Source organism: Opisthocomus hoazin, chromosome 7 (genome assembly GCF_030867145.1).
Source record: "Opisthocomus hoazin isolate bOpiHoa1 chromosome 7, bOpiHoa1.hap1, whole genome shotgun sequence".
NCBI classification, from domain to species: domain Eukaryota; kingdom Metazoa; phylum Chordata; class Aves; order Opisthocomiformes; family Opisthocomidae; genus Opisthocomus; species Opisthocomus hoazin.
In genome coordinates this window covers 69,801,634-69,826,296 of record NC_134420.1, presented here as the reverse complement: position 1 = coordinate 69,826,296, position 24,663 = coordinate 69,801,634, and the positions used below count along the sequence as shown (strand labels likewise).

The 24,663-nt window shown below is 42.7% G+C and overlaps 2 protein-coding genes across 3 annotated transcripts in view; one reads left to right on the top strand and one right to left on the bottom strand.

The window, feature by feature from the left end:
* EXOC5 (exocyst complex component 5) overlaps window positions 1-12,730 on the bottom strand; it is a 30,660-nt gene extending 17,930 nt beyond the window's left edge. For both annotated transcript variants that reach the window (XM_075427040.1, XM_075427041.1), the window contains exons 1-4: window positions 12,593-12,730; window positions 7,620-7,711; window positions 3,846-3,993; window positions 3,268-3,462 (exon numbers count right to left, since the gene is read on the bottom strand). In XM_075427040.1, coding sequence (XP_075283155.1) covers window positions 3,268-3,462; window positions 3,846-3,993; window positions 7,620-7,711; window positions 12,593-12,619 — 462 coding nt within the window. In that variant the 5' untranslated portion in view covers window positions 12,620-12,730. The remainder of the gene's footprint in view (window positions 1-3,267; window positions 3,463-3,845; window positions 3,994-7,619; window positions 7,712-12,592) is intronic.
* Window positions 12,731-12,796: 66 nt separating this feature from the next.
* On the top strand, window positions 12,797-22,599 carry AP5M1 (adaptor related protein complex 5 subunit mu 1). The gene is made up of 8 exons (XM_075427034.1): window positions 12,797-12,882; window positions 16,662-17,307; window positions 18,897-19,124; window positions 19,562-19,701; window positions 20,451-20,536; window positions 20,639-20,754; window positions 21,024-21,120; window positions 22,418-22,599. The coding sequence occupies exons 1-8, from the start codon at window positions 12,815-12,817 to the stop codon at window positions 22,498-22,500; spliced, it is 1,464 nt and encodes a 487-aa protein (XP_075283149.1). The 5' UTR covers window positions 12,797-12,814; the 3' UTR covers window positions 22,501-22,599.
* The last annotated feature ends 2,064 nt before the right edge of the window (window positions 22,600-24,663 follow it).

The following is a 24,663-nucleotide window of genomic DNA, read 5'->3' as shown; positions in this document are numbered from 1 at the left end:
CCGACTAAAACTATAGAAAACGTCAATTTGCAAATTTGAGGAACACAGCGGGTTGCAGCTGCAGTTCAGTGGATTTAAGCACACCGTGCTGACGGGCCCAAACCAGACACAGCTCTGGGATGGTTTTACAGGCTTTATTATGCAGTCTTGGTGACTGGAAGTCACCTCGAACAGGGCGATGAAAGCTCCAACTACTACATCCAAGCAAAACCTTTATAAGTTGACACAACGGAAAACATGGAGAACATGGAGTTTATCTTGTTCTTCCTGTTCAGTCACGTTCCAGGGAACTGGAGTGAGAGGAAAGGAAGTAATGAAATCCTATTCTCCCATCACTTAGAGCAGGTTGGGATTAAAACTTTTGAAGAACAGAACAAGACACACGGTAAGAATACAGAGCACAGGCATTGCGCTAGGTTGGCTCTTCAGCAAAAACAGGGGCTCTCAAAGTATATCCATTCTGCTTATTAAGAGCAGCTTATGTTTTGAACTGTCAACTTACAATAGCCTCTTAAGTCGAAAGCAGCTACGCTCCTCAAATAAATCCAATGAAACAGTAGTTATTTCTGTTAGCTTACAGCAACCTTAATACCTAACTAACAATCATGATCAATACTGATGTCATTACAATAGTCTATATATTAGCAGTTATTCACTGATTGAAGGGGGGGAGAAAAAAACCAAAACCCAACTAATGCAACATTTTCTTTGTCTCCTCTTCACACAATAGCTGTTAACTAACTTAGATTTTACTGAATTCAGGGCCTTTTCTTCTGCACAACAGAAGCCATGACAAATCAATTCTCCATGGTTTCTCCTTAAATCTGGACATATTTCATTTTTAATTGAATCAAGTTTCTGTAAACTATTAAATTAAAATAAATATAGACTGTAAAATATAACTTAAAGGCTACAAGATATCTGCAAAAAATCAGCTAAATCATGGCCAAATAATGGCAATTTTAACAAAATATTTTTATAAACAAGTTAAAAGGCATAATGGAATTATGTTGAGCACAGAACAGAACTGGAGAAAAGCATGTAAGAATAATAGTAAACACATTAAACACAGGACAAAGCAATTGGATGCTAAGCGAGCTGCTAGATCATTTTGAGCTTAATTGTTTCAACTCGAGTGATTTGCTCACTTCAAGACTCTTCAGTACAGAAGAGCGACTGGTTAGCCAGCAGCGCAAGGGAAAATATAAAGAGTCAGAGGATGAAGACACAAAACACATAGCATGGAATGAGACAGCGAGAAAAAACCTTCAGAGACGGTAAGTTAGAAATTGCTCAGTACGGCTAGGAGAAAGCAATGTGGAAAGCAACAACCTGAGTGTAGGGGCAAAAAAAAAAACACAACACTACTGAGAAAAATATGAACTCCCCAGGCAATAAGTGCATTATAACTCCTTCCTTGCCTCTGCTTTCACAGTATCCCCTGCCCTCAATGTCTCAAAGAAGAACCCACACTTGTGAGGCTTTCTGACATAGCACAAAAAAAATCATAACATTCTCCAAACCACTATCTAAAACCCACATCAGCTTGCAGATCAGAAGACACTGACAAAGCATTAAGGTTTTGCATTTAAGAGTATTTGTTACTATCTCATACTCCAGCACTATTTTTAGTTCAAAGATGCATTAAGATGTGATAGCACATGTCTAGGCACGGTTTTTTTATAAACACTACTTCTACTCACTGTTTAAACTAGAAGGCAAAAAGTTACAGAACAGTACCAACCCACCTTGACTGAAATTCATCTCCGTAAGAGAACCTGTATTCAGAAAATCTTGGTTATGTTCCCACACACTTCCTCTTCAGACTGGGACAAGACTTCCACCCTTTACTACACTTGTCTTCCTCCAGATTTGCTCAGTATCTTATTATTCTTTAGGGTATATAAAGATTAATTTGTCTACCAATTTCCAGGTTTAACCTAACAATCTACCATTTTTTTCCAGATCCCCCAACAGAAAGTATCACAAAACTTGGAGGTAAAATGAAAGTTGAATTCTATATGAGACTCTTCAGCAGACAACACATAATTTTCTTTAACTTACATTTTGTTATTGCTTGTTGCCATCAAGTATTTTTAAAATGCACGTTTTATTTCTACTAAGGAACACCACCAAAAAAAAAATCAAATCCCCAACAACTTATGCACATCTGGAAAAGGCTGTCCACAGAAGAACTTCTGTTACGTTGAAACCTCGCTGTTTTCCTTGGAAGTCAGAGAAATTTTTACGTGCTCCCTCTTTGATTAGGACAAACTATCAACTGACAACCACCATATATCCACAGACCATGAATCAAAGGTTCCTATGCAACTGACTTCTTGGGAATACAACTATATGAAATGATTAGTTTCTCATTTCCCTGAGAGATACATTCAGCTCAGTAGAGAGGGGATGACTACTAACCTATTCTCAGGTCCTTTATGAGCTGCATTTCAAGCACATATTTTATGCTGAATGCGGAAACCAAGTTTTGCTGTTCCCACATATTGTAATTTTTTTCCTGACTACAATCCTAGCACTGCACGGAATTTAAGGAGAGTGGGAAGATTCTTCAGGACACACCTCGAAAAAAACCCCAAGCTAACAACTTTACTTATCTCTCAAACTCCATAGTGAAATCTAATACATGCCCTTTTGCTGACAGCTGGACACTTTTCCTTCAGTTTATTTCTATTAGCCACACCATTCAGATTCTATTTGCTTCACGAACATACTCTTGACGCCTAAGAAAAACAAAATGCTTTAACATTTCTTTGAAGTTTTCCTGCCTGGTTCCTCTAAATTCAGAGGGTGGAGACATAACCACAGGACTATAGAAAGCCCAAAGGCATGCTGTGACAAAAAGGTATCCAAGGCCAGTGGACTGACCCAACAGAGTAAAGTTTCACAAAGAGGTTGTATTCAGAAACGTTCTGCATTACAGGGTGGATCTGAGGCAAGGGGTTCAAAGGAAAAAGGCAGATATTGTACGCACTCTAAAGTTGCCCTCCCAGCATTTCTCAAATCTCTGATAATTTCATAAAGTGAAAAATGCCAACACTGCCACATTAAGCATCACTGAATAAAGTGCTTTATCAGCAATCTGCAGCCTAGTGTTGTTCATTTACATTTCAGAACAATGAAACTTTAACAAGTCAGTCACTCACTGGTTTGAAGTCTGACCATGGTAAGTCATGGTAGCAGCTTGTAATTAGGGCAGTACTGCTTATTGCTTTGAACTGCTTTCATCCCGCTGACAGCTCTTACCTTTTCAGAGTTTGTAAAAACATCAGACTTCAGCTCTCCATCCAGAAACTCATTAAAGTATTTCATCAGCTTCTGAGCCTCCACAGCCCGTTGCCGTGGCGTGTTTACCCCCTCCAGTTGGTCGCCAAGGTGACAGACCTTAGTTGCTACATAGCTGATGTGCTCATCTAGTTCTTGGAAATGTTGGAAGGCAACCTGGCAGAACATAGACACGGACACACAACTCATGATTGCCATTTACTGTACTTTAGGAAACACTGGATTTACTGCAATAAGCAGCACAGTGAATGTAGGCATCAGCCTTCCAGGTGCTGGATCTCAGAGCCGCTAATTAAGTACACACAACTGCTTAAAGTTCAGCGTCTTCCTTTAAACTATTGTGAAGACTCGATACTTTCAGAATAGCTCATTAACGGAACATGCAGATAAGCCCCTTTTGACAGGGGAAACTGTTTTCCATCAAACCCTCTTTATTTTTATCTCAAACAGTAGCACGCTGTACCAAAGAACATTAACAGAGCATGTGATGCTTTTAAAACTTGCACAGCTTAGCGCTGACTATACTCTTCAGATTTTACCTGGTTGCTTTTCTGCAGCTCTTGTACTTTCTTGGCAAATTCTTTTGCTTCCTTCTGGCACTGCTGTTCTAGTTTCTCCACCTTTCTCTGAATCCTTTCGTCCATTACCTGTAATTCTTGGATATGATTTACAAATTCTTCCAATAATCTGATTTAAAATAAAATATAGTAAAGCAGACTTTAGTTTAAAAGACATTGTTTTCTGCAGAGAGCTTAAAAAAACTCAAAAAAAGAACCTGCCCATGAGGCTGATATAATCACGTCTAACTTACAAATGCTATTTTGTTTTAAACTATACCACCCTGGTTGTGTAGAACTCTGTGCCGACGTAAAGGCTACGTGATCATGTAAATGGTAGGCTGGGGGAGAGTGGAATACCTAAACACCAGTGGCTCAAGAACGTGGTTCTGCCACGGCTACAAAAATCCTCACATCCTCATCTTCCCTAAAGAAGTCTCATCAGGGCAAAGAGAGCTTCGGCCACTGCACCCCTACAAAGTAAGGGCTGTAACAGGAAAATATTTTCTACTGTACTGTAGATGTTACTGTTAACCTGTAAATCAGCATCCTATTAATAGGCAATGAATACAATCTTGTAGTCTCATAATGTTATTTTGGTTATAATCATGTTGCTTCCTGACTTCACTTCTTTTCTTTCTATAACATAAGCCATTTTAAGGGGTTTTTTCTGCCCTTTCCCATCATTTTGATTTTTCTTTCAGACTCGCATTTTACTCTTCCAAAACACAGCACATCCGAATGCATTCTTGAATTTCCTCTCTTCTTTTTCATTCCATTCTCAATGTCTCTTTTTCTCATTCCAGTTTTTGTCCATTCTGTCCCATTCCTGGCATGTTTTCAGCTTATAATTTTCTAAACACCCCAGTCACTGATGCTCAGGGAAAGGATTGTTCTCAGACCCCCCACAGCCATAAAACTCATGCTAGTAACTGAAAACATATGAAAGATTTGATAACTCTGCTGCCCAGGTTTAATGACAAAGCAGAAGAGGAAAGCAAGCAACAATCCCTTCCAGGGAGCTATTTCTAGACTACTCAGGAATCTGCATTTTCACATATACTCTGTTCAGCAGGTGTACTGTGAATGTGAAGCCCTTCCAACCTGCAGTGCTGCTGAACAGGCAGAATAAGCACGCTGTTCCTCTTCCAGCTCCCCATGCACAGGCTAGAGACTCTCAGCGACCAGAAGGAGAACTAGAACGCATTATTCTACCCTCACACAACTCCTTCCCAGTAATGACCACAGCACTTCTCTCAGCCAACATCAACTGCTTTCTCCGAGCAACACCCAGACGACATTAATGTGATTTCCTTCAGTTGTATGGAGGGTCCCTGCATTTTCAGTTTTAGCTTCTGCTGCTAAAATGACTGGCTTTTACCTTGCTGCTTGGAGCACGTGAACTGCCTTTTTGCTCATTGTATTGGTCTAAAACCTATTTCAAGTGACATCTTTATGGCAGTAAGTGACTTACAGGCACAACTTATTACAGAAAACTGGATTGGGACAGATGCTTACGACTTCTTTCCTCCAGGTTCTGCTTGCCAGAAGCCCAAGAGTAAGCATGTTGCATTAGATTCCACAGAAAACCACAAGGAACAGACTTCAGTTTATAGAAGTATTTTTAAAATAAAATTTAAACTATAGTAAGTGACACAAAGCATACTTTCAAACAAAAGCCTAGAGAAGTGCAGTTTCTATTCATTTTAACAAGCTGATTCCATTCAGTTTGGGGGTTGTTTTTTAAACAGGTACTGTGCCAACTCAGCATTTATTCAGCAAAAGTATTCCATATAGTGAGAGAGGAAAGAATGCTAGCTGCTGGTCAGGTTTCCCAGAACAGAAACAAAGAATTCAACAATCTTTCTACCAAACAAAAGCATCATCCTCTAAAAACAGAAAAGAAAAAACATACACTAAAAGGTCTGTTTCTTTTTGATATTAATTTTGGCTCCCTGCCCAATACTATTAGATCCTGCAAGGAAAACACCTGTTGTTGCAGGATTCTCCCACTCGTCCTGAAAAAAATGAAAGCGCTTCACATAAGTTAACACAAGCAAACTAGCAGAAATATAGAAGACGGGTTAAACTGAGTTGGTAATGGTACAAATCATTAACTACCCTAAAGTATATACTACTTACAACTGTGAGGAAAGAGCTACTGGAATTAGTGTCGTGTATTTCCAGGCATCTTCCTTCTCAATTCATATGTAAAGCTCTGCATCAGATACACGCCACAGATTAAACGTCAAGGGTTCAAGCATCTTTCTAGAACTCCCAACAATATCCTTCCTCTGCTCATAGCCTCCAACAAGACAGACTGATCCGAAGGGATGTCCTTTGATCACGCTAATGAAGGTTTTTGTATCTGCTTCTGAATAACAACAGCTTGTCTATGAAGTTACTAATTCCTAAATTTAAGAGTTCTAGTTCAGGTTACTACAAACAGTTTCAATCTGGAATAAGATCCTGTAGGCAAGAAGTCATTAAGGAACAGCTACTGCACTTCTGAATTCATATCACCATAATCTAAATTAGCATTCTGGTAGCTAAACTTTTTGCTGAGCCTGCTAGCTCAACAGCATTCTGACAACCATAATGGGAAGAAGGTCAAGCTCAACTCGCAAGCTTTCATCGCGTGAAAAATCAACACATTTAAGTTAATTACATCTCCAGGAAAAATACCAATACTACTACAAAAGCTAAGAAGTAGCATATTTGAAACAGTCACTCTTTTCAAAGCAAAAGAAGATCCAGAGGTTTGGAGTACAGAAGTCCAGATGTTGAACACTGCTGTATAAAATTGTGCATTCGAGTTACCAGTGCACCACCCAATGCTGGCCCAGGAACCAGAGAGCTGGCTTCTTAGGGTGAGGTTTCTCAACAGAGCCAAGCCAGCTCACCACAAACAAGAGGTCGTCCTGCATGACCTTCTCCTTCCCTGCCTCTCCTACCCTAGCCTTGCTCCTTTCCACCTCCACATTCCCTCCCACCACCAGCTCGCACACACACAACCTCCTCCCTTTGCATCGGCTTCCAGGCTTTTCCAGTCCCCCAAATTGTTAACCCCACTAGAAAAAAGTTAGCTTTTTTTTCTTCTTGTTAGGTTAGTTTTCTGACATTTTAGTGAGTTAGATTACCTTATCATGAGATCACATGCCTAGAGCTAGCTCAAGATGAGCCATCGCAGTGTCCAGCTAAGAGCAAGGGAAGAGGGCACAAGCCCATCTCCATTCAGCAGCAGCAAGCTGTTTACTCGATTCAGACTACACCACACAAATTCAGTTTAAAACAATCTAAGTCAACACTGCCATGTTCCTGCCTTTCTTTCCATCCTACCTGTTTGTGCCTTTTATCTGCACCAGGACTGTAAACTACTGGGTCTTACAACTGGCCAGCTCAGGGAGCTAAACTCGCAAGGAACTCATTAAATTGACTTAACTATCGTAGCAGTGAAGCCTCATGTTATGCTTTAATCCGGCAGCTCTAGCGCTTTGGAACATTCATGTCTGACAAGGACAAACATCAATTCTCCTTCATTCAAAAGGTCTAAACCAGAAAGTAACTTTCCCGACTCTTGTTACTGAATAATTGGTTCTGAATAATTGGCTCACAGTCACAGATTCTAGCAATTCTCCCAGATGAAAACCTCCTTGGACACACACCAACACTGCATACAGGCTTTTTGTTATTTGTGTAATAAAACAGTACAATTAGAGATACGTTCACTTGGACCATTACGCAATTTTATTTTACCTTTTCGGATCAAAAGCTTCTCCACCTCTGGAACCTCCTCCAGGTGTTCTCCATGCCAGGCGTTCAATGTATTCATCTGCCACAAAAGGCTCCTAGCCACAGAATAAAAACTCCTTACAATGTGCCACAGCAGGTTGTTCCTTAAGCAGCTGCTTACACATCATTTTGAAAGGGTTTGGAAGCTTTACTACAATCAAGAGCAAGTACACTGTTGACAATTACCCCGTCACCCTGTACGTTTACATATTTAATACAGAGAACACTGTTCTTAATACGGTGGGTTTGAACATCTAGTCTAGAGATTGCCAGGCTACTAGCAAAGAACTTGCTGCAGGTCTGTGAAGAGTTGGCTTTACATCACCTGTCCTTATTTCCAGGTGAGCTTACGGCTTGTCACTACTAAGTGTCTGAACCATGCAGCAGCTACACTGATTTGAGATACCATGTGATGAGACCCAGCCATCAGCTGTGCAGCAAATCAGACAGGAGGATTGATCTACCTAAAAAATTACGTGGCAAAGTAAGTTTTCTTTGCAGTTGCTCAATTCTGATGCAGTTCACAACATGGCATCACAACCAGAACTGACCAAGGAACTGCCCCGGGGCAAAAACAGTGCAAGTCTGCCACTGGACATTGCAATATCAAACTGCAGATGCAAAAACAAAGCAGATAAAAACGGGGGGGGGGGGGGGGGGGGGGGGGGGGCGGGGGGAGAAGGGAAACATAAAAACAAGTGATGGACTTGACTTTCCCAAGAAGGGAAAACAGGATGTCAGTGATGCTAAAAACACACGGTTACTCAAGTTTCTTCCATAATATTTGCTGGATTTTCCATAAAAATACCACGACAGTGGTGAAAAGCTAAGATTATTTTTCCACCCAACAATATGTTCTGAATGCAGAGACCTCATTATATACCAGAGCTCCTATTTTAGTTGGCCTAATACTCAAACCAGCTCAAACATTGCTTCACATAGTTAATACTAAATACCCAAAAAATAGTCCAACACATATCCTTTAAAAAAACTAGTATTTATCACTTCAGTTTCACTGGCAATCTAGCAGCATTGCTTAGGTGCTAACACCAGCACATCTAAGATCAGTAAGCACAGTATTCTCACTACCACCAGGATTTCATGGAAAGTTTTTAAATCACACACAGCAATGGTTGTAAAACTGCGAAACACAAGCCAACACAGAGCCAGGAGTCGCTCTGGTTAACAGTGGCACTTGCCACAACTCACTTCTGAGAGTGGAACACGTGAACATGCCACCACCACCTATGATAAAGCTTGGTTTAAAAATATAAAAATAATAAAAAATAAACAGATCTCCACTGGTATCAAATTGGTTCTTGTACCAACAAGTCCAAAACCTTGTCAGATGTAATGGGGAGGTAAAAAACAGCACTATAGTATTATCTTAATAACTAAAAACAAGGGTTGGAAATCAAATATTGCCAGTTCAAGGTTTGCCATTCCTCAAAAACATATTATGCCCTATCCAGCCAGGCCCAGCTATTAAACAGAATTTTTTTTTTTAAATATACTTTGCAACATGCTGAATCCTGCTAGACAGAAGTTTCACCCTTTCAACAGATCACCCAGTAACTCCTCACTCCAAGACTGACTAGAGTAACTGTATTTTGCTCAGCCTCCTTGGTTAAGCTTCAAAAATAACTGGATGATACTACATACTAACCATTTCTCTGCAAGTCACTCATTTCTTTAACCCAGTTCTTCCTGATACATAGCATCAAGTTTCCTTTACGCAGATCTTTTTAATCAAAAGTAACAATGCAGTTTTCATACCAAGTGTAAATTCTCCCCTTATGTCATTTTTACATCTAAATGTTTGGGAACATTTTTGCAATTTTAGTTATAGGTGAAATGAGCCATTCAATACAGTAATATTCCCTTCAGGGGAGTCCTCCAGCTTCCTAATTACCTTATGGCTCTTCTCAGCACTTCTCCTTTATATGAAAATCACAACCACCATCATTCCTCTGAAGATCTCGTAATTCAGCTGGAGTACCACTCTAGTTGCAAGGATACCAATGCTTAGTAGAGCGCTATGGAAGAACCCTATATCAAGCATCCACTGTTTACTGATGCTCTGTGTATGTACATAACATTTTCTACATTTCTCCCTTCCTTCAGATGTTTGTACTAAAAGATAACTCACACATACATACATAGTGACCTTGAATTTTTTTTTTAAAAAACAACATTTACAGAGTTTTTCTGCGAGCCTGTCAAAGCCTCCTCTCCTAAGACAACCTGATAAACATGCCCTAGACCCTAAACAAAAAAAAACAACTACAATGCCAATCTTGCTCTATCCGTTATGCCTCTATACTCCCCTAAAGCTCCCTTGAGTGCATGTGTACACAGAGTACCTGCAGCTCCCTGCCCTCCATCCCAAAAACAAGCTGGGCACACGGCAACAAATGCTCTGGTTGACCCCAAAATCAGGGCCACCCAACCAACCACGAGGCCAAACCAGCCCAGCCGCAGCCCAGTCCCCTCTGCTGCCCTTCCCACAGCGCAGGCACTCACACGTGTCCCCTCTGCCACAGTGATCACACCGTCTGCCTCTCTCCTCCTGCAGCATCTGCGACTCTGCAAAAATTATAAACCTGCATCTCGTCTTAACAATTTGACACATGAGCAAAGAGCGTTAATTAGTTTATCTAGACCTAAATGATGGCAGAATCACTGCTATATGCAGGTGTAGTAACATTTTAAAGGGTCATAACCTGGAAAATATCTGTTTTTCAAGAATACTTACGTAGGAGACTTGTCCTTCAGTGTTTTATCATATAAACCCTTCTCTGTATTACTTAAGCAACAGTAACCATAGGGGATATTATTATGTGCATAAGACTGACCAACAGAGAAATAAAATGAGCTTTTTCTTCAAAATTTTCACAAAGGGTGTGCTAAAAATAATATATTTGATGTATAAAGAATAAACGAAGTTCAACAGTGTCATTTTAAGACATGATTTCACAGGTTCCACTGTAAATCCAAAACTTTTTAGTTTCATTCGTATATTGTATCTTCCATATACATTTGCTCTTTTTAATGCTATCCTGATAATAGGGTTACCTATCCGACAGCATAATTCCTGTTTTAAGTCTCCCACCCAGTTCTGCAGAAACTGCTGAAAATCAGCTATGACAAATGTCATTTGCAAGTCCTTTGCCTGTTATCAGATGAGCTCCAACGGTCAATTTCTTCACAGCTTTGAACTTCCCCCTAGCTCTAGATGAATTAACGTGATCCTATCCATTCAGCCAATATTACTGATTTAATACAAGATATGCCTGAAGCGGATGATAACCCGGTTTGATCTGGTCTGTATAAATGAAACTAAACTGGACCTAGACACATTAAAAACCAGTTTAGAACTCATCTTTGTTAAATTACGCCCTGAGTTACACGAGGGAGAACTGAGTCCATGTTGTGTCCATTTTCAGCACAAATCCTTCTGCACAGTGTCACATACCTATACCAAAACTGACTTTTGAACCCACACTCACGAAAACATGGCAAGCAGTTACCACCCTCAGTATGCAGCTAAGGGTTACTCCCACAATAAGCACATTTTCGTGCTCTAACCTGTACAGCAGTGACTCCAAACTAACACAGAAGACAACACTAATTTAGTGAATGTCAATAAAACCTCTCTTGCCTTCGGACTGAAAGAGAAGTGAGAGCAGGTGAGGAAGAAATACTGGTTTCCATACCAGAAAACATAATTTCAAACCCTATCTCTAGGCAAAGATCTCACCTACTTTGTAATTTCATCTTTATTGCTACTGCAGAAGGGAACAAATTGTTGCATGATCCAAAGCAGCCAAAACACACAGTTTTCTTTCCACATCCAAGTTGTCTCACATTCAACATCCCACAAAGAACAGAGCCGCATTGTCATCACGTTGAGAAATCAATGGACTCCTAGGACAGCCAGAGAGGTGTACAGAGGGTATAAAGCCTAGCACCTAGCTATGGAGAACATGATATTGCTAAGGTCTTGTTATTTTTTTAAACCATGCAAGCCAAAAGATGTGAGTCATAACACTCGTGCCATAACAGTGATTCACAAATCCAAGTGCACACAATGCATTTATATAAACCACAGATAAATGATCTTCCAGAGAAATAGGAACACCTTTCCTGAAGGGTGGGCAAAGCAGGTCCCAGTGCTAACACACCGAGCGAACAACCGGCTCCTGAGTGACTCGGAGCGCAGATACAGGGTACCTGGCAACACCACCACATCCCCACACACCAGCAAGCGGGGACAAACACTTTCTGTCAACCACAGCTCACACCACGACAGCCTGCGGTCCAGGCCAGGAGAGAACAATTTGCCAGACTCCTGCCATGTTCCTGCCCTGCTCACTCACAGCCTTGGGCAAGCCGCTCGCCTTCCTGTGCTTCAGTTCCACGGGGGCTAAAGGGAGGGCAAAGTTATTTCCTTATTTCAGAAAAGCAGAAGCCGCGCCGAGATACCGCGGCGCTGGGGTCGACTGAGGAGAAAAGCCCGGCTCTGTGCTGGACGGCGGGGCCTGGCGGGGTCTGTCACCCTGCTGCAAGCCGCACCCCGCCTGCCGCCACCACCCGGGAGCCCCGCGGCGAGGCAGCCCGGGCGGCCGGGGCACGGCCAGGCCCCGGCCTGAGGGACGCCGAGGGGCTGCGTCCCCCCTCGCCCCCCCCACACCGACACCCGCGTTCCTCAGGCCCCGGCACGGCACCGCGCCGCTCGCCCTCCGCACACGTCCCCGCCCTGGCCGGGAGGGCCCGTTCCCCGCCCCGCGGCCCAGGAGCTCAGCCGGGGAACAGGGGGGTGGGGGAGCCGCATCCCCTCAGAGCGCCGGCCGGCCCCGCCACCGCCCCCGGGCCCAGCGCGGCCCCCTCCACCCGGGGGAACCCCGCAGGGAGCCCCGGCGCCTGCCCGCACCCACCTCGAAGAGCTCGGCCGTGGTAGCCATGGCCGCGGGGAGGGCGGCGGGGCTCCCTCAGCTGCCCTCCGCCGCCCGGCCGCTGCCGCCCATTGTGTCCCGCCGCCCCCAGCAGCAGCAGCAGCCGCCGCGGCACCGCCTCCGCCCGCCGGAAATGGGCCTGCGCCGGGCCGCGCGCAGCTGCCGGCTCCTCCCCGGGCCGCGGCCTCCCTCAGCGCCGCCGCCATGGCCCTGCGCGCCCTCTGGCTCCTCAGGCACCGCCCCGGGGCTGGCGGCGACGTCCTCTTCGCCAGGTAACGGCGGCGCGGCGGGCCCGGGGCGTGCGGGGGACGGGGGGGACGGGGCTCGGCGGGGGCGGTGTGGCGGCCGCCCCTCCGCGGGCCGCAGTGAGGGGCGAAGGAGGGACGGAGGGAGGGAGGGCCCGCAGATTCGCAGCGGAGGGCGCCGGGGTCTTCGGGGCAGCCGGGGCTGCCTCGGGGTCCCCAGCCGAGGGCAGAGGTGCCGGAATAGCCCGGCGCCGCGTAGAGCCCCTCGCCGGCCCCTGCGCCTTCCGAGCCCCAGTTCGAGCACGCCTAGGTCCGGATAAGGTGCTTTTCTCCACAGCCTGAATCTGGGGTTTTTACAACTTCTGCATTTTGCACGTGACTGGTTTTTATAATTCTCCGTTCCTGTTTCTGTTAATTACTGGGAAGATCTTACCTAGCTCTTCCCTGTCCCAACATGGCAAGGCAGTGATCGTGAAATTCGGCCAGATGAACAAAATGGGCCAAGTAGAAAGCATGCATTTTGCTCATATTCTCTTCATGTTGATCTGTAGCTGTACGAAAAGCACAGTATTTTCAGGCAGAAATGTAACTTGCCGTTTTATTTTCCTTTCTGCACACAAAGACGGGTTTTTTTAAGTTAGCGAACCAAAGAAGGACTTTTTATTCAGAACTCTTACAGAGTTTTGAGTAAGATTTTGGGCTAGGCAGGCTGCTTTTGGTGGTCTGGCAAAACTTTTTTTGCCATTTCCATCACACTCTGGGATTTCAGAGGAGTCAGTTCCAAAGAATGAGAGGAAAAATAACTGGGGGCTAGGGAAAAGAAAAAGACTGAGACCTGGAGAAAGAGACGTGACCTACAGCCCCGGTCTGAATTCAGGAAAACTGATCAGACAACCTAGAAGGAGGAGAAAAGAAAGAAAAGAGCAAGTAGGCTATCTTCCATCTTCAGGTGCAGACAGATCTCTACACTGGACACTCCTCTGATTGTTTTAGGATTAGTATTATGGTCCTTGTATTACCTAGAAGAGTAGAGATGAGGCCTCCCCTCTACAAACACAGAGAAAGAGAAAGCCTTGTCCCAAAAAACCTGAGAGTGTAATCACCAAGGGGAAGGGGGGGCCCAGTGACAGGGATATGTGAAGTGACTTGTCACACAGTAAGCGGCAGAGACAAGGAATAGCGCTGCTTTGAAAAGGGCAAACTATACTTGATACTTCACGTGATTTCCAGACTTAGATCTTTCAAGTTCCCAGAGGGAATAATAGGGCTGTGGAAACCCCAAGTTTATCCTCCTAACTGACCTTAAATTCAACAAAGCACACAGACAATATAAAGAATGCCGGCTCACATGGAAACTGTTGGTTTCGGGACTTATGCACTCAGCTGGAGATACGTGAGCCCTGATCTTTAACCTCAGAGAAGACATCTGGGACATCAAAGCATTCCACTTTTTCTGAGCTGATCATAACTTAATTCGGGCAACAAGTCTGGTCTCTCTCTTGAATCGCCAAAACTCATTCATCCCTGGAAACTTTCATCTTTTTAAGTTTTCATCACTTTCTAGAAGGGAATACTGAAAAACTGAGATCTGAAGGGCTAACTAATCTAATGACTCAGCTAAAGCTGGGAAGATTCAGTGGGAGGAGGATAAGATTGCTGTGGTGTGGGGGCAGCTTCAGCAAATGGAGCCGACAGATTGGGACAGAAGTAAGACAAAACTAGACTGAAATATCACCTCTTCCTGTGTTTTGGAAACATTGACCGAAAATAAGAGATGCTCACCAAGGTTACATGTAGCCTCTTATCAACAACCTTGCTCTGGAAGTCCTCATAAATTTTCAAGCTGCAGAACTGCTCTGTTCTTTTCTCTTCAAAATAGACATGAGACTGCAGGGAAGTGTTTTACTGTCATCTGTATCCTGTTTACGGATCTCGTAGCTCTGGCTTCTCTGCTTATGCTTGCTTTTTCCTTACTAAAATAAAAAAAAAAAAATAGAAGCTGTAGATGCCTGATTAAGAATCAAACAAAAAGAACAGTCACTGAAAATAAGCCCGAGGAAGTGTAGCTGCCTCCAGCAAGAGCCTCTGCTACTCAGTTAAGAAAAGATGGTGTAGGTGGGACTTACGAGGCAGCAGGATAAGAACCATGCAAGTGTTCAGGAGCAGAAGGGGAGCGCTGCATATGGAGGTCATAGATAAAACAAAGTACCACATTGCTGGGATTACAAGTTCTATGGCAATTTAAGAAACAGACTGTCAATGTGTCCTTAAAAAGATAGTATAAAAAGGGGAATAAATTAAGGCATTTATGTATCTGTGGGTTTTTTCCTCCCATGTTTGCGTGTAAACATGCCTCTTAGTGCAAACAAACATGCAGCCTGAGAGCAGATCTGCTACAGGTGATTCAAAAAATGATTTAACTAGTTGCCTGGCATGTAACCTGTGATACGCAATTTGAGGGTCCGTGGATAACTACTAAGGGAATCCACAAATGAGAATGTAGAAAAGCTAGCCTGTTATCAAACTTAATGTAAGGGAGACTCAGGGGAGTCTGTAGTTCCAAAACAGTATGAAAACCAATGCATTAATGGAAGTAATAATTTTTCTTTTCCTGGCTATTTATTAGAAGACAACTCTTCAGTTCATCTTGATAGATTTAAGTTACCTTGAATTGAAATTCATCGCTCTCTCCTTTAAAAAAAAAATACTGCTTCAGAAGAAAAAAAGTCGCAGACATAGCATTAAACAGCTAGTATGATTTTTCTCAAACATTATCTCTAGGAAATTTGACATGAAAGATTGTATGTTGATGCAACATAGCAGTTTTGAAATATACGAAACCTTGTGCCTCTGTAACATGATTACATTTTAAATAAAAGTAAAAAAAATGAAGTTATGAAGCAGTCATAACAGCTTTAAGTCACAGATATTGCATTTGCAGTGTGGGATCCATTTCGCTCCCCCCAAAAAAAACCATGCAGCTCTTGCTGGAAAAAATGGATTTGTGGGCTTATGTACAGAGAAATCTTTTTGTATTTATAATATTGTAAAGAATTCTAGTTAATCTTGTTAATCAATTAAAGCAACTGCTGTAGACCCGTTGTGCAAGCTTAGAACAGCAGTGAAGAACCTGTGTATAAGTAACTTCAATTATCCTGTCTTGTAATTATAGTACTTAGTAGAGTAGCAAAGCTGTAGCAGTAGCATACTATATCTGGGCAAAAAGTTGTTGTAGTTGAATTTAATTATGTGGGACATCCATTTTCTTAAATGTTTGAAAACTTGTCTTCAGTGTGATCGCTTCTCTTGGAAATTTTTCGCTGTCAAAGTTTTGCAGCAGTGGTGTGAGTCATGCTTGGGTTCATTAGTGTCATTTAAACATCCTGTACCTCTGTGCAGCAGGAAGGGTAGACAGACAGATTCACATTTTATTAAAAAAATGAGTGAATGTATTTGCTCAAAATTCCCAGTAAAAATCCACCTGCTAGAATGTTAATCCTCAATACATGTGAAATAGTTTATTGACAATGATTTAGATGCTGATCCTGTTACTCTTTCCATGTGTGCTGGTTTCCACTTGCACAAGGTTACTTTTAGGACCAGGGGGGCCTTTGGGAGTTATTTGAATACCTAAGAGAAACCTGTCCTTGATTATGTCAATATTGCAAAGATTTTTATGGTGCTTTTGCGTTCTCTGACAGCCAGAAAAGGAATTGTGTGGTTCTGCTTCTAGGAACTCTGTCGGTGTGATATTTTGTGTGGGAAAAGATGAGTAGCACTAAGACACTCTTACTTCCATGTCGCAGACGTTACCCTACCGTTGAAATACGCGCCGAGACCTTCAACGGGTCAACACACGTGCCTGTGCCATCTGACAGCGCTTTTCTTAAAGCCTTGCTTTATGAACTGGGGCTCAAAGATGACCACGTTTTTGTGGAGCATGGAGGTACCTGTACTCAAATCAGTCATTCATTGGTATATTCAGTTCGCACCGACGGAGGGGAGCTCTGGCCTGTGCTTGCGTTTCAGAAGAGCGGTCTGATATACGCGTGCCTTCCACTGGTGGAGGAGACCTTGGAGCCACGGCCACCCCTCCTCACCGTTACCGGGCTCTCGCAAGGACTGGCTCTTCTGTTAGGCATTGTGGACTACATCTCTCCAAGTCGGAAAAATGAAGCTGAGATGAGTGCGAAAATAGGCCAGCTTCGAATGTTGCTTATACAGGCCTGTCCGCTTGGCACCCCCTTAAACACAAACATACGCAGCTTAAACAGCTCGTTTGATGACATTCAGGAAATGCCTGCAGATGAGAATCAGCCGGCCTGGAGATCCAACACATACAAAGGCAAACCTCAGGTCAATGTCTGTATCACTGAAAAAGTCAAGTGTATGCAGCACGACATAAGAGGAGATGTGGGCACGTGGCAAGTTTATGGAGCTGTCAAATGCAAGGTGAGAGCATTTTATGTGCACATCTGACCGAAGTATTTTTCATGCAAGCACGCTGGGAAAGTAAATACTCATGCCGTTTTAGTTTGGTATGTAATCATTGAATTTCTAATACTGTAATATTTCAAAGTGTAACAAACTATTGCACATTAGACTGGTGCATTTTTTTATTTTGATCTTTACTGGGGTTTTTCCCGCGTGCTTCACTCATTTTTTCAGTAACTATTTAAGGGACTTAAATTTCCAGCGGTAACTACATTGCATGTATTTTCCCAAATTTTTCTTACTGTAAATGAAGTAGGGAGAAGTCATTTCGTACAGTCTTTGTGTATAGAGACTAAGAAATGGTAGCGCTAACACCAAGTTCATTTTAGCTATCTAATAAGGAATGTGTTAAATAATGATTAGAAACAGGATTTCTGAATGAGTCTTCTACAAGTGTCTTTATGTGAGCTTTTTTAATTCATTTTCCTACCAAACAAAAGTTTCGTGTTCTATCCTACTTTATTCTATTACAAAAACATTTTGGATCCATAAATGCTGTTTGTTTGGTTGACACAAGAACAGTTGACACAGAATCTGGAGAAAGAAACTGGTTGTATAATTGTTTTGAATGTTTTTGTACATGACAGTGGTTTTCATTGTTTAATATCAAGAAGTGGGGAATATTAACTACATAGATGAATAATAATTATGAAATACATTAAAATTTATGTTTTCTATAGTTGATGTATTTAACATTCTTTGTCCTGAATTATGCTTAGGACAGACACTATATTATCACAAGACACTGTAACTGTTTGTTATACTGTTGCATGCAAAGTTTTTGTAGCTTTGTTTTAAGAGGAGAAAGACCTTCTAATAAAGTGGATCATGGTAATTTAATTATTTGCAGGAGGTGGGATGCTCACCTCCGAAGGAAGCCAACCTGAGCACTGCACTTCTGAAGACCGTGTTCTTTCCCACCAGCCATGCTGGCAGGGATTATGTGGGTGAACAGCTTCCTGCTCTCCGAGGGACAAGTTTCTAGCTCGTCTTGCAGAGTGGATGGCCTGATGTAAGAAGAAAGCCCTGGTGTAATCGTGCCCTGCTGAGCTGGCACACGGAGGCATGAGACAATGGATGCGCTGCACGTGGTTGCCGTGGGGAAGCTGACATGGGACCGCAGTGGCCATTAATAGCAGGCTTGAATCCATTAAGCGGATGTTGTAAAAGTAACTGAATTAATTAGACTATCACCAAGTGTGTTTATGTAACATTCATAATGATGTAGCTGTACAGTAAGTCCTTGGCTTGCTTATCTGCTGTTTTCTTGTTAAAGAGTACTTGTCAGTTAAGAGGCATTTAGCTAAGACTGCATCGTTAGCCCTACTAGCTAAGACTGATCACTAGCATCCCTGTGGGAATGGCTAGAGATGGGAATGGGACTTTGTCTTGAAAATATTTGTCAGTGCTAATGTTTGAAGCCAGCTGAAAAATTTTAGTGTGATTTTTTTTTTTTTTCTTTTAAATGCTTGTATTTGATTTTTGAACATCTAATTCTGACATGAGGGAGATATTTTAGAATAACTGCTTGACTTGATTTTTTCCAGTGTGACATAGAGGGATCTGCACCAAACGTAACCCTCAGTTTGAATCTCCCGATTAATGGTCCTCCACTTCAAGACATCGTGGTCCATCATTGTGTGACTTCTGTTGACCCTGCCATGCTGATGTCCAGCAGTGCCGAGCCACTGGATGATTCTGTGTATAATGGACCTTACACATTTCCTTTCATTCCTCCTTCAGATTCATTCGACTTGTGTTACTACACTTCCCAGGTAATAGCATCCCTGACCCTCGTTATTTTCCAGTCTTTAAATGAGAATAGAAATACCTGTGTTGTTGAATGTGTCTGAATAAGTTTCAGTCTGATACAGGTGGGTAAAATGTTTTTTATACAATAAACTGCTTGGAAGGCACTTCAGGACTTGAGTCATCTGAGTGACGTTCAGGAGGTGCCAGTACCTGTGACTGCTTGGCATGGCTGCGCTTGCTTTAAGTGAACCACTTAGAGGCCTGAATTAGACAAAATGAATCCAGGCTGAGACATCGAGTGGGCGTACCACAAATCTGTGCATCACAGGCAGCCTGAAGAGTTTGGCGCAGTCAGCGATTAATACATGTTTGTTATTTTTTAAAGTACTTTAGCAATTACAGCAGTGTATAGCTGATGATGGTGGTAATTTATCTTGAGAATGAATACAGTTTTTTCCAGGTTCCTGTTCCACCAATTTTGGGATGTTATCAACTCATTGAGGAGGGATCACAGTTAAAAATAACAGTTAATTTAAAGCTTCATGAAAGCATAAAGAACTCTTTTGAGTACTGTGAAGCTCGTATACCTTTTTTCAACAGGTAGGAGTAAAAAAATCCTAAATAAATTTCTTCCATTTCTCTGTGCTCTTTGTGAAATTAACCTGTCAAGAGTCAATAGAACAGATTATGCTCCATCAAAGTGCTACCAGCGGACACCAACCTTGCAAAAGTCAGGAAGCCCCCTTGGAATTCGTGTAATTTGCAGAATACAGAATTGCACCAGAATATTGGTAATGTTCTGAAGACTGTTGCACATCCAGTTTCCTGGTGGTGTTTTTTCACATGAAACACTGCCACAGTCCTTCAGGTGGATTAAGTCTCGAGATCACTTCCAGCCCAGGGTTACCTGTTTCTTAAGACTCCTAATCCTAGCCACAGATCAGCTTATCCAAAATACAGTTATTTAAAATTAAAACGATAGTTTTCATTTAAGCCTCTCTGACAACTGCCGTGACTATGCTGTCACGTAATTATCATGAAAATGTAAAGATGAAACGATACGAAGTTGCTGATGCTGATGATAGCATTAGTAAAATGCTATCAGTGAACTAAAGACAGTAAAATATCAACAGCTCTTCTGTGATTACTAGGTTGAGACCACAGAGATTTTCTCCTGCTCTGTAATTTCTTCACATAAATTAGCGGTGTGCTCAGATAGGTGTGATTTGTCGGTGTGCAGATAAATAATGCCTTTCAGCATTTTGTTCCCTTCTTTAATGAAACGGGTGTTAACAAATACTGAATGATACGAATTCCAATGGCTTTATTTCTTCTCTGTCGTACTGTAGGGGCCCAATCGCTCAATTGGAGTACAAAGTTAGTTATGGCCAGCTGGATTTGTCACGAGAGAAGAGCCTCCTGGTTTGGGTCATCGGTAAGCAGAACACCCCTGGGCACTCTTGTGTCCTCCCCAGTCAGTTTTGTGCAGTGTAGGAACAGCTGTATAGTTTCTTACAGATGCTGTTTCTGGCTTTAGGACAGAAGTTCCCTAAATCTTTGGAAGTTTCTCTGTCTGGAACTGTATCTTTTGGCACTGCTGGCAAAGAGCACCCAACTGATTCTGTTTGCACTGGGAACACTGCTTATGTAAAAGTAAGTCGCAGGCGCTGTGAAAAGAGGCCTTAATAGTAATTTTTTGATAATCTTAAATTGGCTATGAAGATACAGTCATTTTAAATCAGACATAACTATTAGCCTCTTTGTTCTCAGCGTGGAGTTTTCTGTTTCCTTGCTTACAGCATTTGACATCCTGTCATTTTAGAGTACGCTTGCACACCGAGAGCGTGTAACACAGATTGCCAGTATTTGCGCAGCAAGCGTGACAACATGCATCTGATCATGTTTTCCCTCTCTTTCTCTAGCTGTATTTTAGGATCCCAGATGTTACACTTACTGGATGTTATGTAGACCAGCATTGTATTCAGATCTTTGTACCAGGAAAACCCAAAATTACAGCATGTGAGTTGCTAAAAATGCCACTTATGTAACTGTGTATTGAAGTTATGAACTAAGTATCAATGACTAAAATTATGTAGCTGAAGTTGGACAAAGCTTTTTCTTGGCTTGCTTGGGACATCCCAGAAATTTTGTTCTCTACTTTGTTTGGGTTTTTTGTTTGTTTGTTTTTTTGTGATGCTTAAAGCATCCCTGAGACTGGCATCACCCTTTCTGATGAAAGCTCTTATTACTCAGTTACCAAGTCTCTTGGGCTCTCTCCCCTTTGCCCTGTGATGTTTTACTATGCTCTGCATAATGGCAGAACTTTTACTGGGAGGGCAGAGAACACCTCTCTGTAGTCTGGCCCCCTGTTTAGGACAGTTGGTCAGAGACGTGATATGTGGATTGGCAATGCCCAGGTACAGAACTCAGCTCCTGCCTGCACGGTGAAACTGTTGCTGGCAGTGTCGTCACACCAGCGTCCCTGGGTGGATCTGGTACTACACTGAATCTGTGGAGCAGAAACCAAATCTGCTATAAGAAATTCTTCACTGTGAGAGTGGAGAGGCCCTGGCCCAGGTTGTCCAGAGAAGCTGTGGCTGCCCCCTCCCTGGCAGTGCTCAAGGCCAGGTTGGACGGGGCTTTGAGCACCCTGCTCTGGTAGAAGGGGTCCCTGCCCATGGCAGGGGGGTGGAACTGGATGAGCTTTAAGGTTCCTTCCAACCCAAACCATTCGATGATTCTATGAAGAGAGACACTGAGGTGCTGGCCTGCACCAAAACTACACTAATTTGGAACACAGCAGACACTCGTTAAATCTGAGCAGTCCTGTCTAATGAAAGCATTTTTGTTTGTAGTTGTCTATGTGTCAGTCATGTTAGCAGAAGTCTTTAAATGCCTTTTGAAAACTGTGATTTACACTGTTAATTTTGTAACAGGTCACATTCAGTCCTAAATTGTAACACAAAAAAGCAACATTTTCATACTGCATGTTTTATATCGAGTATGCAATTTATATTCATTGAGCAAAATCCAAGCCATCCACTTGCTTTTGACTTAACTTCTGTTTGAATTTTAAGCTCATGTCTGATACATTAGTAAAAGTAATTGAAGCTGAGACTTTAAATGTCATATTATCAGAAACGATTTTCACATAATAATAAGTCTTACAGTTTAAAGAGGCCATTACACCTTTTCTGTAAACTAGTAAGGATGGATTAGTAGTCTCTTAACTTGGACGAAGGAATGTCTGATTGTAAGGCACCCTGAAATGCTTATTTTTCTTGCCTGTTTTTTGATTGTTTTCTTTTTTTTTCAGCCCGGGAACTGATTTCTTCTGATTACTTCATCTGGAATTCCAAAGCACCAGCACCTATGGTGTACAAAACCTTATTTGACTAATTTGCCTGTGAATCATTTTTGTATTTAAACAAAACAGCTGATGAGAGTAATGTCATGATACAGTGAAAATAAATATTCTCCAGCACTTGTACTTTGTATGTTTGCTTAAAAATTTCTGTTGAGGAGAACCAAAAGAGGCCACTTCTCTTAAAAAGTGAAGTTGGTTTTAAATTGTGTAGTCCTGGGTCACAGCTTAGAGAAGACAACTTGAAATGTAGTTGCCGTGGCCATTTTTACTTGCCCTTCAAACATTAACTGGTACAAAGTAGGTACCCAGTGATACAGATACAGGCTGGTATGATTGGGCGAGTCTGCTGGGAGAACTCCCAGTTACTCCACTGGTTTTGTAAACCAGAGAGCTCATGGGACATGAAAGCTTTCAGTGTCATATTGCTGTCCTGAAGTCACAAGAACCTGATTAGATCCCAGATTAACAGGACAATTAAAAGCAAGAGTTCTGTTATTTTCACGAGATACGTACAGAATACGTACGACTCAGTAATTCACAAGAATTTTAAGAGAGGGAGTATGGCATGATCGGCGCTTCTGAAAGTGGAGACGGTCCAGGAGTCTTTACTGCCTCTGTCAGCAGAAGTGGTGAGTTCCCTTTCGTACGTACCTGTGGACTGCACTGCTCTGAAAGCTCATGTTAGGGAGGATCCAGATGCGTGAACCTGGTTGTTCAAATCACAAGACTAGTACTGAGCAGGCAGAGCCAGCTAAGTTTGCTGGAGGTTCCAAAAAGCATCACTGAGCTGTTTTCCCTGGAAAAACAGGCGGAAAAGAAAAGGACTGAGTTTACAGAGGCGGACCTCTAATTTTGAGGAGAAAATTGGTATCTGCAGGAACACAGGAAATGGATTTTAAGAGAGTTATCAGGAAATAAGCAAATTCTGCAAGGCTGGTGAAAAACAGAGAACCCAGAGAGCAGCACAAAAGAAGAGAAGAATGCCATCTAATAACCGAGCATGCCGGCTGCTCCCGCCGTACCTCTTGTTTAACTGTACTCTGTGTGATAAATAAGATTAGTGATTACGTAAGGAGAAAAGTTTTAAGCTATAATTTAAAAAATGCTTAGATTGAGATAGTAATCTAATTGGTTGGTTAAATGTTCTACAGGGTGGATTAATTCATGGGAAACATGCCATTCCACTGAAACTGCTATGCAAACTTGTAAAACAGCTGTGCCACGACCCGTTTCAGACAGGTCCGTTGTGATGAGCAGGCAAAAGGTGAATTAATGATTTTGCTCAGAATCCAGCCCCTACCTGTTAAAAGTCGTCCGCAAGCCTGGACACCACGCTGTGAGGGGGCAGAGGGGCTCTCTGTTGGAAGGGTTTAGATCATGTTCTGTATGTTGGGCACCTGCTGCAGGGGATCGATGTGCGGCGCCTGCTTTCTGCCTGCCCACGCGATGGATGGGAGCTGTCTGTTCTGCACAGCAGCACTGTGGGGGAATGGCTGCTCTTCTTCACAGCATTTCCCCAAGAAATGCTGTGAAACAGTCGGACTGTCAAAATTCGCAGCATGTTAGAAGAGAATCCCCTTGCACTTAGTAGCAGGGTGTCCTTCCCAAATCGTGTTTCTTTTTGTTTCCCTTTTGTCTGTGTCTCTAAGGTTAGGAGAGCTGCAGTACTCGGGAATGGGAGAGGGATGGTGCTGTGGATGACGTTGTGCACACGTATCAGCGCAGGTTCGGAGGGAGGGAGGCGGTGGGTGATGTTTCTCTTCTAGCCCTGAGCAGTTTTCTACAACTTCATGCAAGCTGTCACCTGGTTTGATTATAAGGGTTCGCTATAAACCTCTGCATTATAACCCTAGCACGCCCTTGCTGCAGCGGGCCAGCTCTATAGGAAGAGAAGTGGGGAAAGGAGGCTGTGTCTGCTTTTTTCTAAAAGCGTGGCCGAGGTCTCTCTGGCAGGCTGGAGTCAGAAAGCACCCATGAAAGAGCCAGCAAAGCGGATCAGGTTAAACTGGCACACACCTTAACCCACCGGTCTTGTGCAATAACGGAGACACCCCCGTGCTGGCGGAGAGAGTCAGATGAAGCCTTGCTCCTGGCATGATGGCTCCACTTGGCCTTTGGGAAGGGCTCGTTCTCATGGGTGCTTCATAAATCTTCGTAAGCTAAACTAGTATAAAGTCAGGTTAGTAGTAAACTTA

What these genes read in the sequence shown, in the direction of transcription:
- AP5M1 (XM_075427034.1), top strand. Translation starts at nt 12,815, where the DNA reads ATGGCCCTGCGCGCCCTCTGGCTCCTCAGGCACCGCCCCGGGGCTGGC. An exon ending in TGTGTTACTACACTTCCCAG is followed by an intron (nt 19,125 to 19,561) that starts GTAATAGCATCC and finishes AGTTTTTTCCAG; the next exon opens with GTTCCTGTTCCACCAATTTT. An exon ending in GGAACACTGCTTATGTAAAA is followed by an intron (nt 20,755 to 21,023) that starts GTAAGTCGCAGG and finishes CTCTTTCTCTAG; the next exon opens with CTGTATTTTAGGATCCCAGA.